Below are 24,868 nucleotides of genomic sequence, written 5' to 3'. Positions count from 1 at the left end.
TGGCCAGTGACTTACAGTACAATACCGGACGATGGGTTGGTTATAAAATGCATACGTCCGGGAAGCCATCTGACTAAATCCCGACACCGCAAGCCCAACTGGGGCTGGTAAGTTCCCTAACCTTCCATTAGTGGCGCTTAACACTAGCACTCCCACCCTAATCTCCCCCGGTGATGCCCAACCCTAACCTCCCCTCCCCGCACCCTAAATCTAACCCTCCCGGGGTGGTCCCTAACCTCCCCCCAGGGGTGCCTAAACTTAACCCCCCTCACCGCACCCTAAACCTACCCCTCCTAGGGTGGTCCCTAACCCTAAGTCCACGCCGGGGGTACCTAAACCCCCGCGCGCATCTAAGCGCTAAGACTGCCCGGCTTACCTTCGTTCGGGAAGCCGGCTGTCTAGATTCCGGCGTCGGGATTTCAGCACCTGTCTTTAGTCCCGCGTCGGTATTTAGACGCCGGGATTTAGTCAGACTGCTTCCCGGTCGTCGGCATTTATGACTGTATCCCCAGGACGAGAACAAGGATAATATACATTGCTACATTAGCAACAGAGCATAAGCAAACAAGTGTTAGGTGCCCTAGTGGGGAGTAAGAAGTAGATGAAAGTAAAGTAAGGAGAAGCACAAGAGGGTAGAGGGCATTCTAAAGGGGAGGGGCAGACAAACAGGTGTGACACAGATGGGGTAGACAGGGAGGAAGGAGTATGTAGCAACAAGTTAAAATGAGAGCTGGAAGGCTTTGATGAAGTAGTGGATCTTGAGAGCCCATTTGAAGGATTGTAGAGAGTCTGATGGGAAGAGGGAGAGAAGTATCTCTTATTTTAAAGGCAGAACCAGGTTCAATTAAATATTTAAATGTCACGGCTAAAGCAACAAAATTTCACAGCATTACATTTGGTGTTTTCTTTCAAAACTCAACAGCCTACTGAGAAATTGACACTGGAAAACTGATTTTGGACTTCTCCTATGTATAGATATTTGTGAAGCTAAATATGCTACTTATAGAACCTCTTTCTGACCAAAAAAGGACAGCATAGAAAATTGTATCCAGTAAAAGCAAATAGAAATGTAGGTAGGCTCAAAGAAGTTTGCTTGTGTCCACCACAATCAAAGGTTTATTATTTGTTATACCAATTGGCATTGAAAAGAATGAGGTATTCCCAGCTCAGAGTATACACAACCAAGCGTATGCATACCTCTAGCTTTGGTACTGATGTGATGCTGTATAGTGTGCATACTCACTCTGAGTATAATCTTGCTGTTGCTGACTTGAATCATCATTGGCAATATTTCAGGAATCTGCTCATCCTCTAGGAATGGTCCTATATGAGTTAGAGCAGAAATCGGGATCTCCGAGATAAAGTCTTGAATCCACAATTTTAAAAAGCCATTACGTACAGCAAGTGGGGAGAGGTAGGCTGCAGACGGACCAAGGTCAAAATGCAGGATAATACGTGGAGAAGGAGAACCAGGCGTACTTGCTGAAGGACCTATTTGACATAAAAAGGAACAGATAAGATTTTTGAAGATGATAATTTAACATATACTATAATATAGGTCTGCATCTGGACAAAATCTAAACCCAAATCATCATCCCCTAAATATTTTTCTTTTAGAGATTAAATGTTCAAAAATAGACACCAAGGCTCGAAATCTTGGGCAAGTGCTCCTGCATTGGAATATGTGTATTTGCCCTTCTGTAGAGTTGTGCGCATCTTGCACTGTGCCCACTGTGTGTGCTCATCAGTGCACACTAGCACCAGTCCTATACATACTTGGTACCAAAGAAAAAGGTGTATTTACTCTTCCATCCAACTCTGCATAGTCCGCAGTTGTGTCACCACTGCCTCACTGAACGTTGCCTACATGAGAATTCCTTGTTATAGCCCAATTTACCTAGTCTGTCGTAAATGAAGATGCAATTTAAATGAGTACAACTCTGCTTCCTTGGTATTTGCGTATAATCTGATTCAAGCTAAGACAAGAGGATATTTGGGTCCTTACCGTTGAATCCTTTTCTCTGAATCATGCTGGGGGACACTTGACCATGGGATTGTAGCTGGGACTGCAAGGAGCTAGCACTCTAACTCTAAGCTCCTCCCTTCTGCAACCCCATGACTTCAGTACAACTTCAAAAGTGCCTGATAAGGAGAAGCAGTAACCCAGTGAAACGGTTATAGTCAAAAATAAAAACAGAACCGCAGGGACCAACCGGTCAAAAAAACGCGAACGCAACATGACTGAGCATAAGGGAGGCAAAGCAGTGTCCCCCAGCATGATTCAGAGAAAAGGATTCAATGGAAAGTAATGAGGTCTGAATCCTCCCCCCGCAGGGAGAACCTCCTCTTCTTGTAGTTCACCCTCCTCCTCCTCGGACTCCGAAGCATCTAACGGCCCCCTGGAAGGAGTAGGGTGCTTATGCGTCTCGCGCAGCTTAGTATTCTCAAAAAAACGTTCCATATAAGAGGAAACTTTCTCGTCGCAGTGACTCCATTGTATGAAGTTAGGTCAGGCCCTGGATGTGGTACCGCACCGGCTGCTGCCAGTGACGCAACATGTATGGCAGAAACAGACGCAGCAAGTTCACGTGACACTGGGCACATGTAAAAAAAAAAACACCATAGTAGCATTGTTTGCCCTGATGCCGTCACTGCCTCCAGATTCCGCTGAATTTCAGTGGACGCAGGCAGATAACACAGATAAACAGGTCACTGCACTGCACTCCAAAACTCAGGCAAAAAGAAAAAAAAAAAAATATAACAGCCTTCCTGGAGGGGTCAGGAGTCGCAGAGGGGAGGAGCAGAGGCCAAAGACCCACCGATGAAGGCTGTCTAACCCTTTTGTTTCAGAGGCAAAAACTCCGGCTGTGCCTCCCTTACAAGCTGTACGATGCCTGTCTCACCGTCCTAGGCAGCAAATTAGGCAGGGCTCAACTATCAGAATGTGATGTTGGGGTGGGAATCAGCGCTGGCAGTCTCCGCCCTCCCGTTCAGCTCGCCCACTCTTTTGTTCCGAAGTGTTACTCGCCCCAGCAATGGGGAAAACACTTGGTATGCCCCTGTATAGGCTGCCTGTGTGAGGGCGCGACTCGCAAAGGGGCTGCCTCTCTTCAGCTCGGCAAGATGGTGTCCATCATCCGGGACAGGGCAGCCGCCGGCACCCTCTAAAGAGGTGAAGGCTTGCTCTGTCCCTGGACCCAGATGGTCTCCGATGGAGACCGGAGTGCAGGGGGAGGGTAGGGCGACCTTCCTCCGCCGTGGCTGTGAGCAGCAAGCCGCGCTCCCGCCAGCCGCTGCACTCAGCACCTCACTAGAAATAATTTTTTTTTAAAAACTTACAAAGAAAACATAAAAGTTAGTCACTACAAGGGGCTGCAGAGGAGCCCTCCCAAATCGTGCCTCTCTCCTAAGGCACTTAAACTACACTGAAGTCATGGGGTTGCAGAGGGGAGAAGCCTACAGTTAAAGTTACAGAGTTAATTAAGTGCCAGCTCCTTGCAGTCCCAGCTACAACCCCATGGTCCAGTGTCCACCAGCATTGATGAAAGAGAATTATAAGATACGCTCCACCAGCAGCTGAACATTCAAATAACCATTAGCCCCTAAGAGTTTAGATTAAAAATACTACTACTATCCCATTTAACAATTTGATATATACATTCTTTAATCATATTACATTTTATTGTTTTATCAATCCATGCAGTTTATGGTTTTGATATTTGAGCCTATTATCCCTTCACCACAGGTAATAGGATGCTCCTGAAAATGTGAAATAAAATTACATATTTAAAGTTATTTGTTGACTTTTCCCAGTTCCTCTCTATTTTTCAGCACTGGTATTATCTTGTTATGTATTGACTACTCGGGAGAAATAGGAGAACTCCCCTGTACCAGGCAGCTTCTACTCTATTTCACCTCTTCTACTGCCCCCTTCTCACCCTCCAATGCAAAACCGCAAAAGACGGAGCACAACTTCAATTATACTCTATACATTCTTGTAGGATAGGGATTCACAACCACGGTCCTCAAGGCACACTAACAGTCCAGGTTTTAAGGATAGCCATACTTTAGCACAAGTGTGTTAATTAGTACCTTAGTTATTTTGATTTAACCATCTGTGCTCAAGATTGGATATCGCTAAAACCTGGACTGTTAGTGTGGCTTGAGGACCGAGGTTGGGAAACCCTGTTGTAGGATGAGGCCAACACTCCTGCCATCTTCAGTGGGCCGGCCTTACATATTTATCTGCGTTCCACATCTGACTTGGATTGCAGAAATCACAAGGATTTCAGGCCCGATTTAGTAGCGGATGCAATGCAGATATTTACGCAGGTCAAGCGATTTGCCATTGGGCATGTATGTATGCGTAGCGATTGCGTACTCACAGAGGATGCATTCGCAAAGCAAGTGTCATGTTGTCAGCGGGGAGGTAACGGGGGGCAGTTAGGTAAACGCAGGACTGTCTGACCGTTTAAACGCTATTAAATAGGTGTGCATAAATTAGCTATTATGATTGCATACGCAGCATGAGAGCTCTCTGCATGCGAGGAAAGCTGCAGTGTTTGTGGCTGGTCAGACCTGCAGTACATGCTACGTGACTGCTTGATGTGCGTCAATGGTGCCGATGTTTACGCAGGAGTGCCACATTGCACGGATATGAGAAGGCAGTAGTGGGCATCCTTATGCTGGCTGTGCTTTGGCAGGCATTAGCATATTTTTGCAGTGCGTTCTGTGCAAAATCGCATCTCCAATCACATTAGCGTCCACTGCTGATTAAGGCCCTTAATACTTGCCCGATTAGTCATTCCACTGCTATTACAGGGAACAAACAAACACTATATTACAGGGATTTGTAAGATGTGATACAAAATGTTGACATTGTGAATGCTGGCAGTCAGCATGTCGCCATGGCAAGGTGAGTGTCCCTAACCTCAGCCTAGCAGCAGGGCCGGCTCTAAGGGTGTTCGGCCAGTGCGGTCGCACAGGGGCGCCACCCGTAAAGGGCGGCACCCCTCTCCAGCATCCCGATTTCAGAGGGACAGTACTGTCCCGCTGTTCCACCCGCGGGCCGAAGTGGCCAGCGGGTGGTCAAATCGAGAGGCTGGGGACCTCCACCGCCGCAGCTGTGCGGTGGTGCCGGACCCCCAAAGAGTGAATGGATGCCGCGCGCAAACCATTGACTGACGGGAGAGGGCTGGGGGAAGCCCAGCCAGTGAAGGAGTGCTAGGCTTTACCCCCAGCCTGACGTTATTTGGAGGCGTGCCATGCGTCACACCGGTGGCGTGGCCTATGATAATTAGGCCACGCCCCCAAATTTGGTCACGCTCTCTCAAGAGCCGGCACAGGGTGCTCAGAACCCTGGAGCCGGCCCTGCCTATCAGCCTAACACTAACATCGTGCAAAAATCGTCTGTCCACTGTCTATTGTCCACATACACTATATCGACATTATGTCATGGCGACATTCTGGAAAAATACCAGATTTGTATATAAAATTGTTTTAATTTGGACATCCTATGTAAAATTTTATAGCTAAATTGTGAAAAATGTCTTAAATGTATTGTGCAATATCCACAATAATTCTTGCTTGTAAAAAACAGTGCCACCTCATTACCAGTGCTAATACATGTACCACTCCATTTTCACTCTTACCATTCACATCTTGGGATTTCTGGGCACAGCTGATGTCCGTGGCTTGGAGAGTCAGTGACACATCATCGCCGCAGGTACGCAACACCGAGGAGACATTGTGAAGAGCCAGTGTGAGAATCTAGAGTACAGAACTAGGATGAAGAGCGGATCTACTTTATTCAACCAAGCTCTCAGTATAAATACATCTGCATTGTGCCACACAATCTTTGTGCATTTTATCATATGCAGCATTTTATTTCCAACTAACTTGCTGTGGCTCTGGACCCTCTGTACTCTGTGATGTGTCATCTTGATCTGTTAATACGGTTTCTTCATTCATGGCCATATCTAACACGTACAGATCAAAAAACAAAGGAGAGCAAATGAGATCATAGAAGGGTTTGAAACCGAATCATATTTACAATGTAAATAAAAAGGAACAATTAATAGACAGATAAAGTTCTAATTCTGTCATTTTACAAACAGGTTTTTAACACTTGTAAACTGTAATCTTAATTTCAGGGGTAATGACTTTACACTTCCGCATCCAAAGATGTAGGACACAAGCAATTGAAAAGTTCAAGCATTTACCACATAATGGGCTCTATTTATTAACATTATTTTTACTAAAATAAAGTGAAAAAGGGTGTTTTCACACCCTTTTCACATTATTTTAGTATCACCTGTAGTTATTACAGGGCAATTGGAGTAGAATTAGTAAAATTCTACTCCAACCCCCAGTATCACTTATTTTTAGTAAAGCAGATCACATTTCCCATAATTGTAATGGGAAATGTGATCTGTGTGCAAGTTACTAAAAATAAATTGTAAAAAAATACCGGGGGAAGCCCTGTGATAATAACGCCACCTGGGAGGTGGCGTTATCCAGGGTCTCCCCCGGTTACCGGGCTACCACTCTGCTCTAACGGAGAGAGCAGAGGCGGGAGCCGGTACCAGTAATCAGCTGTGTGGTCTAAGTAGACCGCAAGCTGATTGCTGTAAAAAAAAGAAAAAAAAATGTAAAATTCTTTTTTTCCTTACCTGAATCCAGGGACCGGTGATCGGGCCTCCGGTGATGGCTCCTCTCCGGTCAGCTGGTCTCCCACAGTGCACTGGGGCCCGGTCATCAGGTGATCGGGCCCCAGTGCAGTATGGGAGATCACCTGATCGGGAAGCCCGGAGAAGATCACCGGAGGCCAGGAGGATGCAGGTAAGTGTAATGAAGGGAGGGGGGGGTCGCGGGGGTCCGCGATCGCGGGGGGCGGGGCTTAGCGCCGGGGGCGGGGCTTAGCGTCGGTGGGGGGTAGTAGCGGTGGTCGGTCGGTATTTTTCCGAAAATACCGCGACTAGAGTGCGGATGGGATCCGCAGGGACAGAGCTTTATCGCAAGCTCTGTCCCTGCAAGGGATTTATAGTAAATCCCTGTGATATTGCCTGAATTCGCAATGCGAATTCACTCGGTAATATCACACTACAATCTGCATTCAATATGCGGATTGTAGTAAATAGAGCCCTATGTCTTGCTTCTTATATCGAATACGCTCTTCTCTACAGGTTAGCAAAAAAATGCCATTTTATTGGTGCATACACACAAGACGTCTGCCTCCAAAGCCTGAAGCAGGGGAGTATGGCCCAATCCACCGCAAATGGGGACAAATGTGCCGATCGTGGGTCAGTCACCTCAAATTAGAACTGTCCCTCTGAAAATCGTTATGTAAATGCTACTGCCGTAACAATAGCCAAATGCGAGAGCTTTAGCACCTTAAAAGATTGCAGATATTTTATGCATAGATGGTTATTGTTATTTTAACGGTTACTTTTCATTTATAATAATTAAAGTAATACAAGCGTAAGGGTAAAAATAACCAACGATACCAGAGAGAAGACATGGTATAGAGCAGGGGTGGGGAGCCTTTTTTCTGCCGAGGGCATTTTGATATATATATATATATAACATTATTTGCGGGCCGGCGCAGGTCAGGCCTCCTCCGCGTGACGTTATGGGTGGGCACAATCGCCGGTGATTAAAGCAATGCCCGGAGCAACCTTACGGATGCTCCGGGGAGTTGTAAGGGCAGCAGTGTGACCATCTAAAGCAGGGATGGAGCACCTCAGGCCCGGGCCCCGGAATAATTTTGCTGGTCGTTGGAGTTTTTTTCCTGCTAGCCTCATCTGGCTAGCAGGGTGCCTTTGGATGCTTCAGACTGTCACACCGCTGCCCTTACAGCTTTGTAATCACCGGCAATTATGGCCTCCACCCCGGTGTGACATCACACGGAGGGGGCGTGGCCTGCACCAGGCCCGCAAATAATATTATATATATCAAAATGGCCCTCGGCAGAAAAAAGGTTCCCCACCCCTGATCTAAAGCGTCCTAAGGATGCTCTAGGCGGCACTGTTGCATATATTCTGGCTGCAGGGTGCCATTATAAAAACAGTGTATGGGGGTATCCAAATAGCGGCGAACAGTGAAAAGCGGGTATCCAATTAGCGGCGAACGGCTAAAGACAGGGATTTTTTGCAGATTATCCCCATTTTTCACCAATGTTTTTTTTCTCTCTATCTTATTATGTAGTCCGAAATAATAGGATATTTCGGGTGAAAACACATAGGTCCATGAACATATTACGGATTCTATGTTTTTTCGCCTTTGCGGCGGCAAAAAAAACTGCACTTTTCTTAGATTTTTTTTTCGGGACACATCAGGTCTCAAAAAATAAACACAATAAGTACTGGCTTCAGCCGGCACTTCGGGGCTAATTGGCTAGCCCCGCGGGATCCATTAGCGCCCAAACAATGTTCGAGGCTAATTGGATACCTTGTGTATAAGTCAAATATGAAGGAAGGGGAGTGGATCTCCAGCGTGCCAGAATAAGCACCTTAGCAGCATTATTCAGATGTTTTAAGATATACTTTTTATACTGTCAACAGGTTTGCATGAGGAAAGGAGCCAAAAACCTGTGAGGACCACCACACGCCTGGTATCCCCTTCAGAGAGAGCCAGAACATTTTGCTAGAATGAAGCTAGTGAAAGCCATTCCTACCAGATGTGCATTGCTGCATCTCCAACAGGAATCAGAAATATTATAAGGGCTTGTTGAGGACACTGGAGTTCTATACCAACAATAATTTAAACTATGTCTCTACCACAGAGGAGCAAGCATGAGTGACTTGAACAATTTTATCCCATTCTTTATCCCTTAGAGAGGGATAGTTAGATATTTTCAAGCCTCCACAAAACGAGGTGTGAAACCAAATGAATAATTTAAGAGTAATTTATATAGAATGGAAATAACTTGTGTAGGGGCTGAGATTCAAAGGGTGTAAAGTCTGGGCTACAGTGTGGCAAATTACCCAAACTGATCAAAGTCGCAAAAAGGTCGAAAAGTCTTGCGGGGAGGGGGTAGCTGACCACCAGCTGATGCACCCAGGTAATGCCATTTTCACTATTTAACAATGCATGCTCTTACCTAGATATAGCCTCCGCTAATATATGCTTTTACTTTATATCCCTACTTCCACAAAATCAGCTGGTTGCTCTAGTTATACAGCAGTATTTAGAACCAAGCTATTCTATCTTCATTTTACATACATGCTTGGTCTATAATATGAAACAAGATCTTGTGCCTTCTCATTTAGATTGTACGTGATACCATGCTTACACCTCTCACCTTCCTTTTCATCACTGAATGGTTTGTGCATGTGCAATGGCATCCGGGGTGTGCGCCCCAGCAGCTCCAGGACAGACCCAATGCCAGAGGAGGACCTGACATGCTGCCGTGATGGGGGTGGGATGGAACAGAAAGAGGGGACGGGCCTGAGCAGTGGGGGGGCAGACTGAGGTGACCAAACATGTGCCCTTTACTAGTAATAATAATATAATTAGATAGGTATTGTACATATCAGCTAATATAGAGAAGCCATTATGAGTAATGTGCGCATTTCTGAAATTGTACTTATTTATATTAAAGGTTTACGTATATATATTGTTATAGCTGTGTGCACCTAGGCATTTTTCATGTGCTTTACCGAAATAAAAACATACATAAAGATAGAGTAAAATGAAATATGTTTTACATACATCTTTAAAACACATTACAGAGGTGTCCTTGTTTATCTTTGTTGCAGGTCCCGTGGGACTCTGCTAGCGCTGGGAGTCTTTATTGCTGACAATGCTTCTAAGAAGACTGTGCTCATTAATATGATATGCGACGCGTGTATAACTGTTTGACCGAGTCTCTGAATCTGTATACGAAGTGCTACAATGTAGCGGTCGCAGCTTTTTTCATTCCAAGTTTCGCTGGTGCGTCCCTACTTGCTTCGCATTGCAAATTAGATGCATGTTCAGCAAAAAAATAAGACGTACACAAGGCAAGCCGCGCTGCGTGGCGTATTAAGGCTAGATGAGGACAACTCTGTATTTAATGCTTTCTAAGGTTTTCAGCTTTTTCATCCTGCGTTATTCTGTATTCAGTATGTTTTACTGCCATTGACAAACTGTTTAACGAATGGTAAAAACTGCAGCTTAAATCATTTGTAAAGTAAACATCAAGAAGACAGGAAAAACAACGGACAAAAAACATTACCTTAGATTTCATTACATAATCTAAGAGCAACAGAACAAATGGTCTATTATTTGTACTTTATCTTTAGATTAAAAAGCCACAAAAAGTCACATGTACAGGCTTGCAGTTTGGCCATTACATTCTATCTTCTTATATGAATCATGTCAGCAACATGGCGACCCGGCAGCGCACGACGTTGTGCAGAGACCTCCGGCACCAGGAAGTGCAGCCCTGCCAGGAGTGTCCGGAGGACACTGAGAGCTGCTGCACAGACTGCAGGGTGTCTGCCTGTAAAGTCCAAAAGATGCTCCAGCAATACTGGCTGCAGGGTGCCGTTGGCTGGGGGGCAGCGACGGTGCTGTCCACAAAGCCCTGCACTCTGTGTGATGACACTAGTCGTACACCCCTAGTTACGGCCCTGAATCATGTAGCCTACTGGAGAGAAGTAATCAAGGGCTGTCAACTAACCTGCATCCAATTTGAGTATGAAATTCTCTGTAGTTTCACTATCAAGAGACAACAAATCCAGACCATCTACTGAGACAGTATCAAGAGACTGTGCGCGAGAGAGGGGTGAACTCGTTCGACTGTGTGAAACATCAATGTCTCTGAAATAAAACACATGCACAAACATTTTCACACATTGTAAAAAGAAGGTAAAAGGTTATAGACAGAATTAAGACAGAAAAGAAAGTGTGAATAGCAGAACAAAGAAAAATGTCTGGAAGATGAGACTAGGGGGTAAATTTACTAAGATTCGAGTTTGGTCGAGATTGCAATCTCGGGTGAGTTTTTTTCATCTCGCAAATTTACTAAAGGCAAACTCTGGAGAGTTTGGGAGAGAGTTCTCTCTTCTCACTCGTAAAACTCGGGTGAGATCGCAAACTCGAATCAACTCACCATCGGGCAAACTCGGAAGTACTTTTCATGAAAAAATAAGAGTTATGGTATAACATATCTTTGTTAACTTTTTCTTCGAGGTCCATGGGGTCCACAGCCATTACGTTGGGGTATGAATCCCGGTCACCAAACAGTTAACACAAGCAAGCTCTCTGCTCCCAGGATGCACCGGGCTTCCTCCTCATATACCCCACCCCCTGCCTCAGGTAGCCAGTTGGTTACCAAGCTCAAGCAAGCAGAGACAAACAAAGGGTAAGAAAGAAAAGACCCATACTTACGAGTCCAGACTCTCAAGAGAAGAACTACGGAAAAACCTCCCCCAGAACTACAGGTGCGTCTGGGTGGGTGTCCTGTGGACCCCATGGACCTCGAAGAAAAAGAGTTAACAAAAGGTATGTTATACCATAACTCTTATTTTCTTCTTCGGGGTCCATGGGGTCCACAGCCATTACGTTGGGGATATCCCAAAGCACTAACCCTACGGGCGGGGACGCTCCTGACTCTCGGAAGAGAGGAGAATCTTACGCCCGAAGGAGGCATCCTGAGAGGCAAAATTGTCAAAGGCATAAAATTTGACAAAGGTATGGATGGAAGACCATGTGGCTGCTTTACATAACTGCTCAGCAGAAGCACCCCGGCGGGCCGCCCATGATGGACCTACTGCCCTAGTAGAATGTGCCGTCACTGAATCCGGCACACGCATACCAGCCTGTGTATAAGCCAATGAAATTGCCATGCGAATCCACCTGGCCAATGTCTGTTTATTGGCTGGCCAGCCACGCTTATGACAACCATAAAGCACAAAAAGTGAATCGGACTTCCTCCATTTGCTCGTGCGTTTAACATAAATTCTCAACTCACGGACCACATCCAGGGAAGCCTCACCTTGTGAGAGGCTTGTGCCCTGAAATGCTGGAACTACTATTTCTTCATTAATATGAAATTTAGACACCACTTTCGGAAGGTAACCCTCCCTAGTACGTAGTACTGCTCTATCTTGATGAAATATCAAGAACGGCTCCCGGAAGGAAAGCGCAGCCAAATCCGACACTCTACGTTCAGGTGCCATAGCAAGGAGGAATACCGTCTTTGCTGTTAGCCACTTGATGTCTATTGAATTTAAAGGCTCGAACGGCGGAGCCTGTAAAACCTTCAGAACTAGAGTCAGGTCCCACGGAACAACAGGGGAAACGAAGGGAGGTTGAATCCTCAACACCCCCTGAAAAAAGGTCTTTATATCCTGTCTCAGAGCAATTTTATGTTGGAACCAGACTGAAAGAGGCCAGGCGGAGCCCTTTTTCCAGACCGCTTTGAAGAAAATCAAGCACTCTGGAAATCAGGAATTTATGTGGATCATACCCTTTCAGTTCACACCACTGAAAGAAAGTATGCCAAACCCTATAATATATAAGGGCTGAGGATGGTTTCCGTGCCTTCAGCATCGTCGGTATAACAGACTCGAAAAACCCCTTTTTTCTCAAGACGGAGGCCTCAAGAGCCATGCCGTCAAAGATAGCCGATGGAGATCCGGGTACCAGCAGGGACCCTGTAGCAACAGATCCGGTCTCAATGGGAGAGGCCATGTAGTGTCTATGGAGAGAGACCATGGATCTGTGAACCAGTGCCGTCTCGGCCATGCCGGAGCTATTAATATGACGGTACTGCCCTCTTGTTTGATCTTTCTGACAACTCTGGGCAGAAGAGCAAACGGGGGAAACAGATATACCAGCTTGTAACGCCACTTTACTGTCAGTGCGTCTACAAACTCGGCTCTCGGATCTCTTGTCCAGGATCCGTACCTGGGAACCTTGTTGTTCCTTCTTGATGCCATCAGATATATTTCTGGTAGACCCCACCTGTCCACAAGGTTCCGAAAAACCTGTGGATGTAGGGCCCATTCCCCTGCATTTATCTCTTGCCGACTGAGAAAATCGGCTTCCCAATTCAGGATTCCTGGAATGAACACGGCAGATATCGTGGGCAGATGAGTCTCTGCCCATACCAGGATTCTTGATACCTCTGCCAAGGCGGCCGGACTCCTCGTGCCCCCTTGATGATTTAAGTAGGTGACCGAGGTGCGATTGTCCGACTGTATCTGTACCGACCTGCCCTTTAAGATTTCCTGAGTCTGCACTAAAGCTTTGAATATAGCTCTTAATTCCAGGATGTTTATTGGTAGCCGGCTTTCCGTCACTGACAACTTTCCTTGGAAAGTGTGTGACCCCGTCATCGCCCCCCAACATTGAAGACTGGCGTCGGTTTTGACCAATGTCCAATCCGACACCCAATAAGGACGACCCTGCCTGAGATGCTTTCTCTGCAACCACCAGGTCAGGGACAACCGTACCTCTGGAGAGAGATGCAGCAGCTGAAACCTGATCGTGCGGTGATCCTTGTGAGACAGAACGAATTGCTGCAGTGGTCTGGAGTGGAATTGAGCGTATTCCACCATCCTGAAGGTGGCCACCATCGACCCCAGGACCTGCATGGCCACTAGAACGGATATCTGCCTGTTGCGAAGCAACCTGCGTATTCGTGATTGTAAGGCAAGGATCTTCTCCTCCGGCAGATATATTTTCTGCACCACGGAGTCCAATCTCGCTCCCAAATGGCACATCTGTTGTACCGGACAGGGTGACGACTTTTGCCAGTTTATGATCCAGCCGTGACTGTACAGACATGATACTGTCAGCCTCAAATAATCCTGTAACTGCTGTGGGGAGGACTGCCCCAGCAACAGGAGGTCGTCCAAGTAAGGCAAAATCCTGACGCCTTGGCGTCTGAGGCATGCCATCATCACTGCCATCACCTTGGTGAATACCCGAGGGGCTGTGGACAGGCCAAACGGCAGGGCCTGGAACTGAAACTGTTCCTCCCCTACCGCAAAACGAAGAATTTTTGATGAGCCTGTGTGATTGGGATGTGAAGGTAGGCATCCTGTATATCTAAGGACACCATATAGTCCCCCTGCTCCATTGCCAACACAATCGATCGCAATGTTTCCATCCTGAACCCGGGGGGCTCGAACAAATTTGTTGAGCTCTCTCAGATTCAGAATAGGCCGGTATGACCCATTCGGTTTCTGAACCAAGAACAGATTGGAGTAAAACCCCTCTCGGAACTGGTTCTCTGGCACCGGAATCACTACTTCTGATGCTAGTAAGGCAAGAATAGCCTTCTGAAGGGCCAAAGCTCTTTCTGAACCCACCCGTGGGTTTACACAAAAGAACCTTTGAGGAGGAGTCCTCCAAAACGTCAGGGCATACCCTTGGGAAACAACTCCCCAAACCCAGGCATCCTCCGTCGTGAGGTGCCAGGGCTCTGAGAACCGAATCAGTCGGCCCCCCACCCTGGGATCCCTGAGGGGGAGGCCCGTCCCATCAGGCCACTGGTTTATCCTGGACCCTAGTTCCTGGACGTTTGTTCTGCCAGGGTTTCCTGGGTCCTGCCTTTCTTGGTGGAAATCTCGCTGAGGGCTGACCTTTTGCCTTGCCCTGCGGCCGAAACCCCTGAAAGGACACCCTCCTCAATTTAGACGAGGTTGCTGATGGCAAACCTGCCGTATTTGAGGCTGCCATGGAGGATACAATTTTGTCCAGTTCTGGACCAAAGAGCACACCTCCTGTGAATGGAAGGAATTCTAGGGCCTTTTTGGACCCGGCATCTGCCCTCCAATCCAGAGGATCCTACGTGCCACCACGGACTCAGCTGAAACTTTAGAGGAAAGGATCCCTGCATCCAAGGCGGCATCACCCAAATAAGAGGCCCCTTCTCTAATAAAGGAGATCATATCCAGTTGCTCCTTAGAGGCATCTGGTAAAGACTCCGTTAGAGTTTTGGCCCACTCCTCAATAGCTCTTGCTACCCAGGCAGTGGCCATAGCTGGGCGGGTGGCCGTTCCTGCCAGCGAAAAAATAGATTTGAGACAAGTCGCCAGTCTCCTATCCGTGGTTTCCTTCAGCGAAACTGCTGGGATTAGCAAAGTGGTACGTTTAATCAGCTGTGCCACATGTGCATCAACTGATGGTGGATTCTCCCACTTGGCACAGTCCTCTGCTGGAAAAGGATATAGAAGCGACATTCTTTTAGACGAATGGCTTATCTTATCCGGACGGACCCAGGCTTCCTCCATAAGTTCTGATAAATGTTCAGACTTTGGGAATTCTGCCTTAACCACTTTCTGGCGCTTGAACAGGGGGGCTTTCCTAAGCGGAAGATCCCCTGCCTCGATATTTAACACCGATTTTACAGCCCTTATCAGAAAAGGGACATCGGCTACTGGGAAATTATCATCACCCCCCTCGGAGCTAGACTCCTGCGAAGAGTCCTGTGCTTGTTCCTTCTCGGAAGAGGCACTAGAGTACTCACCCATGTAAGGCGGTACATGGCACTTAGATTTAGGCTGCTTTGGCTTGACAGCCTGAGGCTGAAAACCCCCCGAGGATGATGTCATAACCTTACCAGCACCAGGGTCCATCCAGGGCGGCCACATCATGGGCATAGGATGCATCGGTGGTACCGGGGCAGCCAGCCATTCCGCCACCTGAGCCATAACCTGAGAAAATGATGCCCAAGGAGGCTCAGGGCCTGAAACAGGCAAACTTAATCGGTGTGGTGGCTGACTGAAACAGTTCCCACAAAGCCCATTTTGTAGAAAGTCCTGTGGGGACAAACCTGCCTTGCAGGCTACACAGGATATCAGCAACGGGGCTCTCACCACCTGACCCTCAGACTCCTTAGACATATCAATTATGTGCTGCTTTCTACTCTCAACCCACACACCCATAGCAAGGGAAGGGGAGAGACAGTGACAGTATACAGGAATTACAGTTCTTTTACAGAAGAAACAGTATCCATAAACAACAATCACATGTCATGCATAGATACTCTGCGAGCCATATGCATATAAGCTCTCACTACCACAATCAGCCCAAGCTTAGGTAGGATAGAGCCCTGTAAAAACCTAGACCAGCAGTAGGCAAGGTATACAGGGAGACTGCCCAGCGTCCCTCTTGTAGGAGCAGCGTTCAGAGAGCAACTGACATACACTCTGGCTGCCCTATATGGAGGCTGGGAGGAGCAATCCACAATCAACTGTGCCAGAGGACTGAACTAGCGTGTGGATTGGGGGAGAGGCCGCCGGGGAAGCGTACCTCCCCTATGCTGCTTGGACCTGCCCGGTAAACTGACTTGGCCGCCGCCACAAGCCCCGGCTGGTCAGGAAAATTATATCCCGGCGGTCTAGGCTAGGAGAACAAGCCGTATGCCTCCTGACTGCCACACGCCTCAAGCCAGTCTCACCGCCGGAGGCCGGACCGCCACGTGGTCCCGGCGTCAGCGGCCGCTGCAACGACCTACTTACCTTCCATCCCCTTGATCCGGTTGCGATCCAGGGCATGAGAGCCCCTGCCGAATCCACAGCCATGGACCTGCCAAGGCTAGCGGTGCGGTGCCGGAGATAGTTGCAGCGCGTGGCCGGTGCGCCTCCAATGAGGCGCGAGGCTGCTTCCAGGACAGCTCAGACCACCCGCTGAGATGGAAAGTAAAACTCTTTTTTTTTTTTTTGTTACTCGTCTGCAGGACTGCTCCTGCAGTCCCACTGTCTATGTGGTGACACACCAAACAGGAAGAACTGGCTACCTGAGGCAGGGGGTGGAGTATATGAGGAGGAAACCCGGTGCATCCTGGGAGCAGAGAGCTAGTTTGTTTTAACTGTTTGGTGACCAGGATTCATACCCCAACGTAATGGCTGTGGACCCCATGGACCCGGAAGAAGAAAGATGCAATTTGCAAATTTACTAAAATTCGAGATTACAATCTCGGGGGAGATTAGAGCAAACTCGCAGAGAAATTGAAGTTGCAGACACTCAACCTCCTGAGCTGCGAGTTTGCCAGAAACATACACAGATGAGTGTGATTTGTGTATGTTTCTGCATGTGTATTTGATGTAAAGTGTTTATATATATATATATATAAAAAAAAAAAAATTACGTAGGGTCCCCACCCCAAACCGCCCAAAAGACATAACCAGCCCCGTACTGGTCAGCCAGTCCTGGTTCCAAAAATAGATAATTTATTAGTACTTTCAACGTTGATAGAACACGTATGCATTAATTAACTGATATCCTTTCTAATAATTTAAATCCAAATGACCATATAGTAAACATGCATGTACATACATTTATCACAAAATAAATCTTGATAATGTTTAAAACCAATACATTCGATATATATCGTCGGCTTCCTCAGTCCTCGTTCTGAGGAAGCCGCCGACTAGGAGGCGGGGAAACGAGTTACGAATAGGACAGAGTGCTGAGACCACACACAGCTAGCCTGCAATCCACGCTGCGGAGGAGTGAGAGGTCTGCGACCACAAAAGTGGAGACCATACATAGCCAGCCTGCGATCCACGCTGAGAAGGAGCGAGAGATCTGCCCCCAAAAGGTGGAGATTATTCCACTAGATTGTGCAGTGGAAACAATACAAACAGGCTATTGTAGTCATTTTTGCGGGCTACAGAGCAAAGTGAGAGAATACTCTCTAAAGGAGGTGTGGACTATTTAAAAATCATTCCTCTCTCCAGACTGCACTGTGGAGACTCTGGCAGCAGATTGAGAGGAGGCTGAATAAATAAATATTGGCTGGATATACTTTATAAAACTGGACAGTGAACAACAGTATCACTTGGATTACTAAGGAAGATCACAGAAATAACGTGGGATAAGCCATATGTGGTAACTATTAAAAATGACAAGTAATAAGCATGCTTAGTTACTAACATTGGATCCTACTAACCATATTGGATGTGACTGAGACTACTAATTACTACTAATTGGAGTGGCCATTATTGGCAACAAAGGATTGTGAGCAATTATTAATTGAGAGGCGTACTATATGATACACTGTTTTTAGGGATATTGATTACAGGAGGTTGTGATCAATTAAAAATTGAGTGGCCATTATATATTGTATTTTAATTATTAATACCAAGGGATTGTGGTTAATGTGGCTAGGCGGTATATATCGAATGTATTGGTTTTAAACATTATCAAGATTTATTTTGTGATAAATGTATGTACATGCATGTTTACTATATGGTCATTTGGATTTAAATTATTAGAAAGGATATCAGTTAATTAATACATACGTGTTCTATCAACGTTGAAAGTACTAATAAATTATCTATATTTATATTTGAGCAGCACCTCTTATTGTTATTGCTTTTGTATGGTTTTCTCTTTATTTCGATGTAATATTAGCAAACATCCATCAATAGAGGCAGCAGCTTAAATATTGTTGACTCTTTTAGGTGGACTTGGCGCCAAGTAAAATATTACTGGTTCCAAAAATGACAGGGAACAAAATGAGTAGGGTTCCCCCATAGTTTAGGAACCAGTGCTGGTTTTAAATATAGGGGGGGATTGCATAGGGTTCCCCCTATATTATATTTAAAACCAGCACCGGACCCAAACCGACTGGGGTGGAATACCACAGCCAGGAGACCCTATTACTGGGTCTCCATGGCCAAAGCTTTCACACCCCAAGCAGGTCAGGCCAAGCCGGGAATCTTGGGGGAGATAGGGACCCCCACAAGAAGGGGTTCCTCCCTCTCCCAAAAACCCCAGGCTTGGTCTGAAGCCCGCACCCCTAGGCTGTGGGTACGGGTATAATAATGTGTAAAATAGTATTAAACTAATGTGTTTACAGTGGACCTACAGGTCTCCTGGCTGTGGCATTACACCCCAGTCGGTTTGGGTGTGGTGCTGGTTTTAAATATAAGACGACCCCTACGCAATTTTTTCCCCCCTATATTTAAAACCAGCACTGGCCCTTCAGCCAGGTGCTGGTTGGTAAATTACGGGGGAACCCTACTCGTTTTGTTCCCCGTAATTTTTGGAACCAGGACTGACTGAGCAGTCCGGGGCTGGTTTTGCTTAAGGAAGGGGGAGACCTACGTCAATTTTTTAAAGATTTAACCCTTGTTTAACAGGTAGACCACACAAGCAGCATTCACATATCTCAATGATATGTGCAGGCTGCTTGCACGGGAGTTTTGCAGAGAGAAAACACTGCAATCTTGGGTGAGTAATCACATGTAAACGGTACTCGGGGGAGATATCTCGATGTGCTTCACCATCGTAAAACTCACTTTCAGCTAAACTCACTTCTTAGTAAATTTGCGAGTTTAAAAAATTAGAAAATCACCCGAGTTTCGGCAGTGCAAAACGAGATTAAAAAAAACACAAACTCGATCAAACTCGAATCTTAGTAAATTTACCGCTAGAGGTAGGAGACAAAAAACAAATTGTATAAATAGTGAAAACAGTTTAGGTAAAGTATCACGCACTTATGTTTTGTATCACTCAGGAAGCGTTGCATTCTTTCCTTCCCAAGGCTAAAAGTCTCACGTGTCAGACCCAGTGTGCTAAGCAAAGTGTCACGTGCAAACTCCTTCCCCAATAAAAGGTCTACAGAAATGTCCTTTGCCTGCACAGCATCATGAGCCACCACCTTCTTATGCAGACTGCATTGTTCTTCTATTTGTTCTGTATTGTTCGGGTGACACAGCTGGGATGGTTTTCCTGACTGCACAGCACTTTCTTCTGCAGTCTCTTGTTCTGGCTCTGGCCCAAGAAATGTTTCAGAAATCTCATTTTTCTTACTTGAATTTGACTTACTTCTCCTGTCACCACCCATGTCTCCTTGTGCCAGCTCAGATTCAATAAGACTGCTTCTGTCAGAGTCCTCTTCTGGCAGCATGGGGGAGTTTGGGAAGGTGGAAGCAGGGAGTAGAAGAGAAATAGTAAGAACTGGCATTAACAGACCAACACAGAATGAAGTCGGGCAGGGGGGTGATATTTTTATGGAGAAGTCCAACAGAGAATCATCCACTTTTTGCAACCCTTCAAACAGAGCCTGCAGCTGTTCCTGGGAACGCAGTAAGGTGAGGTAATGGTAGTGGTTCAGTTGAAACTGTACCATATCTTCAACATTGACCATTACCTGTAGCTTTCGTTCAGGGAGTAAAAGACAAGCCCATGCAGTAAACGGCATAGGGTGTAGTAGTATCTGATGTTTAGGAACCCCTCCCTCAAAATGGAATGTCAAGCCAGGACTGTGTAAACTCCATAAGGATGTTGATGGTGGATCAGAGGAAGGATATACATGGGAAAGAAACACTGGATGTAGAGGCCCTGGAGGGCAATGAAAATCTGCATGTGCAGCAAAAGACCGAAATGTGTTTTGGAGAAGGTCAAGGGTTGAGCCTGGAGCTTGGCGTGTGTTAGTGAGGGTGACTGAAGAAACATGGCCACATATGGAAGAGGGACGTTCTGGCGGGCTATAGGAAGGAGGCGGCACAGGGTATGTGATCTGTAAGGGAGAGAAAAAACATAAGATAAATGTGAGATGCAAAACAGATTAAAAATGTGAAAGCAATAGGATAGACGCAGAGACAGGAGAATACATGCCAGGAGGTCAGACACTGGGAAGAGGCAAGGCAATTTCCTACAGGCTTGGAGAGATAATGATCAAGCAACGACATATGGAGAGACTTCATTAAACAAGACGACAAACCTTAAGGTTGAATCCATCTAAGCGCACATCACTATTCTCTCTTGCTCCTTCTTTCACTGTGGTATTTACAGCTGCAAACTGCTGTAGGTGGTGAGATAGATCTAGCATAAAGAATTTCAGCCACAAAATGGACTGGGCAGCGAAATATAGCAGCAAACTATGGAGTTGTATATATAGAGCGGGAGGCGGCACTGCAGACAAAAATAGAGACTTAATGATGACGTGTGAAAACCAATCACAGAAGAGAGGGAGCTGTAGAAACTAAACAGACAACACTAAAAGATGGTGGCATTAGTTACAGAATAATTATGTTACCTGATAGACTGTCTCCTGGAAGACGGTAATATTCTATGTATTGTATGTGGACAGTAGAGCATGCACTAGGAACACGATGACATGAAAGAATAGGGGGTCTCTGGGGGGCCTGTCCAGATGAGGAGACCTGTAAAGGGTGACGAGGGGAGGTATATAAGCCAGTATATAGTAAAACACCAGCCATTGAGTTTGTCTTCTCTCATCTTACCTGATGAATGTCCATGTCATCTACTCTAATTAGCACAGAGCGTAAGTAGGGTGAAGAGGAAGATGGTTTTGCACTGTCTGAAGACAAAATTGTATAAATTATTCATAGTGCAGAACAGGACAGGGAAACATGAACAGGAGAAGGATGAGTGGAATGAGAACAGTAAGTTATACAGTACCACAGTGACAAGTTGTAGTAGGAATAGTTAGTAATTAGTGACAGGTAATAAACATTTATGCTGTTACTTATGAAAGAGGATGTTGCTTACTCTGCTCATATTTTGCTGAAGACATTTTCCCCAACATGCTGTTATCCAAGTCCTCCTTTGCCTGCCTTTCTTCTGCAAGTTCCTGTAGCCAGTGCTCGCATGTGCCCATTGCAGAGGAATACCGATTCCAATGTGTGCAGCTCTGCCCTAGAGAAAGTAGCTCAATTACTATATTTCACCAAGAATAGCAACCAGAATACTTACAGGTTTTGTCAAGCAGCATCACAGACACATCATTAAAGGATAAACACCCAATATCTCTTATACCCCTTTCAGGCATACAGAGAATCCCGGGAATTTGTCCTGCCTCAGCCAAATTCCCGGGTTGCCGCGTATGTCTGAAAGGTACACGTTCCCGGGTAGCCGACCCTTCAATCGACCAAAATAAACAAAGCTGCTATTGGCAAAACGCGCGTCGGCATACCACGCTGCCGCCGGTTATAGCACTATCATATGCTATAACGTTAGCAAAACCAGGAATACACATATATGTGATACCGGGCTTATGGGGTGTGTTTGCAGTGGGAAAAGTGTATGACGCCGTTCTGTGACTAACAGACGGGCCAAATATTGTTATAAGAAATTCATATACATATGAGCATTGAATGGGATTCGGGACATGAGTCCGTGCACGATAGCACAGACCAGACTAGCCTCATGAAAACTTCACAGCATTACAAATAAGGAGCCAAATCTTATCATATGAAGGCTCCGTGTGCTTGAGACTAAAAGCTGCACATATGTATTGCGAGGGAGTTCAGGATTGAAGTATATCTACTATTGTATCTTTACTCTAATGTGTTGTGATTTGTTGCAAGTAGAAAGGCAACAAATACTAACAGCCTATGAATATTGACAGTGAAGATAAGATACAATATATATTCAGTAATAATTACTGCTACCCTCAAGTAACATAAGATTAGGAGTACTTCCTAATACTTATAAAACACCGCATGAGTAAAAACGACATATCTTGCAAGCAATACAATTATTCTTCCCCTCCCTTCACTTTTCACTCAAATATTTGTCACACTCAAACTCCCAGCTCATAACCATCCTCAGGGTGTAACAACTTGTGAATTATACGGTGTAATAATACAAACACCATTTTTATATGTGAATAAGTTGCACTATATAAGCCTTGGGCATTATAAATACGTTGAATTAACCAGCAGCAGGTGGTTTTTTAAATCACTTTATACTATTCTACATATGTATACACTCTCTACTTTTTCTTTTTCATTTTAATTATATTTCGCCTATATTTTTGGACTCCGTTACTATATTTTTAAGAATATTAAAATAAAAGTTATATTTTATTACTGCTCCAGAGAACTGTGAAATATTCTGGGATATTCTGACCCTACAAGTGCACCAGATAAAAATCTTGTCTTTTTTCTTTTGTTAGTTTCTATGATACTTACAAGATTATAAGGTAGCACCTTCACATATACCTGTAACCACTAATTAATAAAAGGAATGAAGCTGTAGGGTCCTTAAAATCAATAAGATAATTTCTCAGGAATAGAGGTATATTTATAAATCTATTGGTGCGAGATCACATTTCTTGTTAACTTTCATTAATAAAAGTTGCACAGTTACCTACTATAGTGTAATCTGGTCATTTTATTTTGTGCCAAATATGCAGAACAAGCGTCTTTTTTTAATGCAATATGTTTGGCAAATGTATTATAAAATAATTAAGGATATTTCTGTATTTATCTTTCTATTACAGATGCTTCACTCCCCAGTCAGATATATACAAGAACAGAAATAATTCATACATAAAATCAGAAAGTCTTCTCCCCTTTTTTTGCAAATGTGATTAAGCTATAGTGGGCATTTTATCTTCCACCAGGACATATGGAATCCAATATGAAAACAATACATAATACATTAAAATTCATGGGGCTCCCACACATTTAACTAAAATGTAATTATTTAAGAGGAACAAGAATAAGCAAAAGAAAGAAAACTGTAGGAGTGTAGTGTATGCGCGTTCCTTCAGTATGCATTGTAATAGACTAAAAGGAAAGTATCAGTGTATGCTTATATCTTTTCTAGCCTAATAGGCGGAGTTGGAGGAAACAGGGGACTAAGGGCCTGATTCAGAGCCGGACGCTGTTTCAGAGCGCTCGTACTGAATCAGTGCCCTACTTCTCTTTTTTAGAGCGGCCTCCTGGCCGCTCGCATAGCTGTGGGTGACCACCCACAGCTATAGCGAGCGGCCAGGTTGATGGTCGCGATGGTCAAGACCATCGCGACCATCGGGCTTGCGACGAGACCCTTATGGTAGGGTTTCGTCTGCCGCAAGTCCTGGAGTGCTTTTGGCTCTATCAGAGCCAAAAGCACTCCCACTGACATCACTTGTGATGTCAGTGGGGTCGGCCCCAGATGGTAGGCGTTCCTATGGGAACGCCACCGTCTGGGCAGCCACGCCCCAGGCACGCCCACTAAAGGGGGGTGCTGTCACTCACCATCAACAGCACGCCCTCTTTGTAGGGAGACCCATAGTGACGGCTTGCACGTCGCTATCCAGGTCTCGCGCATGCGCACGACGGAGCCGGGTCTGTCGTGCGCATGCGCACTGCCCCAACATCGACCCGCTTGCGAGCGCTCAGCGCTCGTGAGCGGGTCAGAATCAGGCCCTAAGCTTGTACTGTTTTTGGTAGAGTTAGAAGACTGAATAAAAGTCTTATGTTCAAATTAGGCTCCCAATCATTTATCTCAGACGATACATGGGAGATAGCACTAGAGATCTCATCAGACAATTATGAGCTGCATTCATGCATGTGTGCTGTTATCTGTACACTTATCAGCATATCACCTATTACTTTGCAGAAACTCCTCATACCTGCCATGTGGGAGGGATAATAGTCCAATGTGATTCTGCGGAAAGTCATCTGGATTGCTCCTCCGGACACTACATGTTGGGTGATAAGTGTTACAAAATACCACTATAAACAGCAGGTTCCAAATCAAGACTGTGAAACAAGTAAAAAACTGCAGAACAGTGTAATCTCTTAGAGGCCTATGTATCAAGCCATATTTTACATAAAATTATGCAGAAATGGTAATTTCTGCATAATTTTATGTATCGATCCTATGCACTAATAGCACAATGCAGGAGATTTCACAGAACTCTCCGGCAAAGTGCTAATTAGTCCTGCAGATCGTAGTCCCCATTATTATCAATGGGGACAACGATCTGACCCCTGTGTACCAAACTCCAAAAAGGCAAAGCTTTTCGGAGTTTAGCCCGGTAGTTTTACAACATCTTCAGATGGTGTAAACTACTGTTTGCCTATGGGCGCTTCAGGGGCAGGTGAGAGATCTTTCAATCTCTCCTCTGCAGCCCCGGAAGCTGACGCTGTGCGCATGCGCAGTGTCAGTTTCCCCCCGGGGA

General features: G+C 45.6%; 1 protein-coding gene across 2 annotated transcripts in view; it reads right to left on the bottom strand.

Annotated features, from left to right (window-relative positions):
* BLTP3A (bridge-like lipid transfer protein family member 3A) overlaps nt 1-24,868 on the bottom strand; it is a 108,520-nt gene that overhangs the window by 12,949 nt on the left and 70,703 nt on the right. For both annotated transcript variants that reach the window (XM_088461164.1, XM_088461165.1), the window contains 10 exons: nt 24,317-24,385; nt 21,463-21,609; nt 21,195-21,271; nt 20,987-21,113; nt 20,672-20,862; nt 19,443-20,467; nt 10,664-10,803; nt 5,899-5,978; nt 5,652-5,769; nt 1,244-1,491 (listed from right to left, as the gene is read on the bottom strand). In XM_088461164.1, the coding sequence (XP_088317290.1) occupies nt 1,244-1,491; nt 5,652-5,769; nt 5,899-5,978; nt 10,664-10,803; nt 19,443-20,467; nt 20,672-20,862; nt 20,987-21,113; nt 21,195-21,271; nt 21,463-21,609; nt 24,317-24,385 (2,222 nt within the window). The remainder of the gene's footprint in view (nt 1-1,243; nt 1,492-5,651; nt 5,770-5,898; nt 5,979-10,663; nt 10,804-19,442; nt 20,468-20,671; nt 20,863-20,986; nt 21,114-21,194; nt 21,272-21,462; nt 21,610-24,316; nt 24,386-24,868) is intronic.

The sequence above is a fragment of the Taudactylus pleione genome, unplaced genomic scaffold (genome assembly GCF_031769625.1).
Source record: "Taudactylus pleione unplaced genomic scaffold, aTauple2 ptg001021l, whole genome shotgun sequence".
NCBI lineage: Eukaryota > Metazoa > Chordata > Amphibia > Anura > Myobatrachidae > Taudactylus > Taudactylus pleione.
This window is presented reverse-complemented; position numbering and strand designations above follow the sequence as displayed.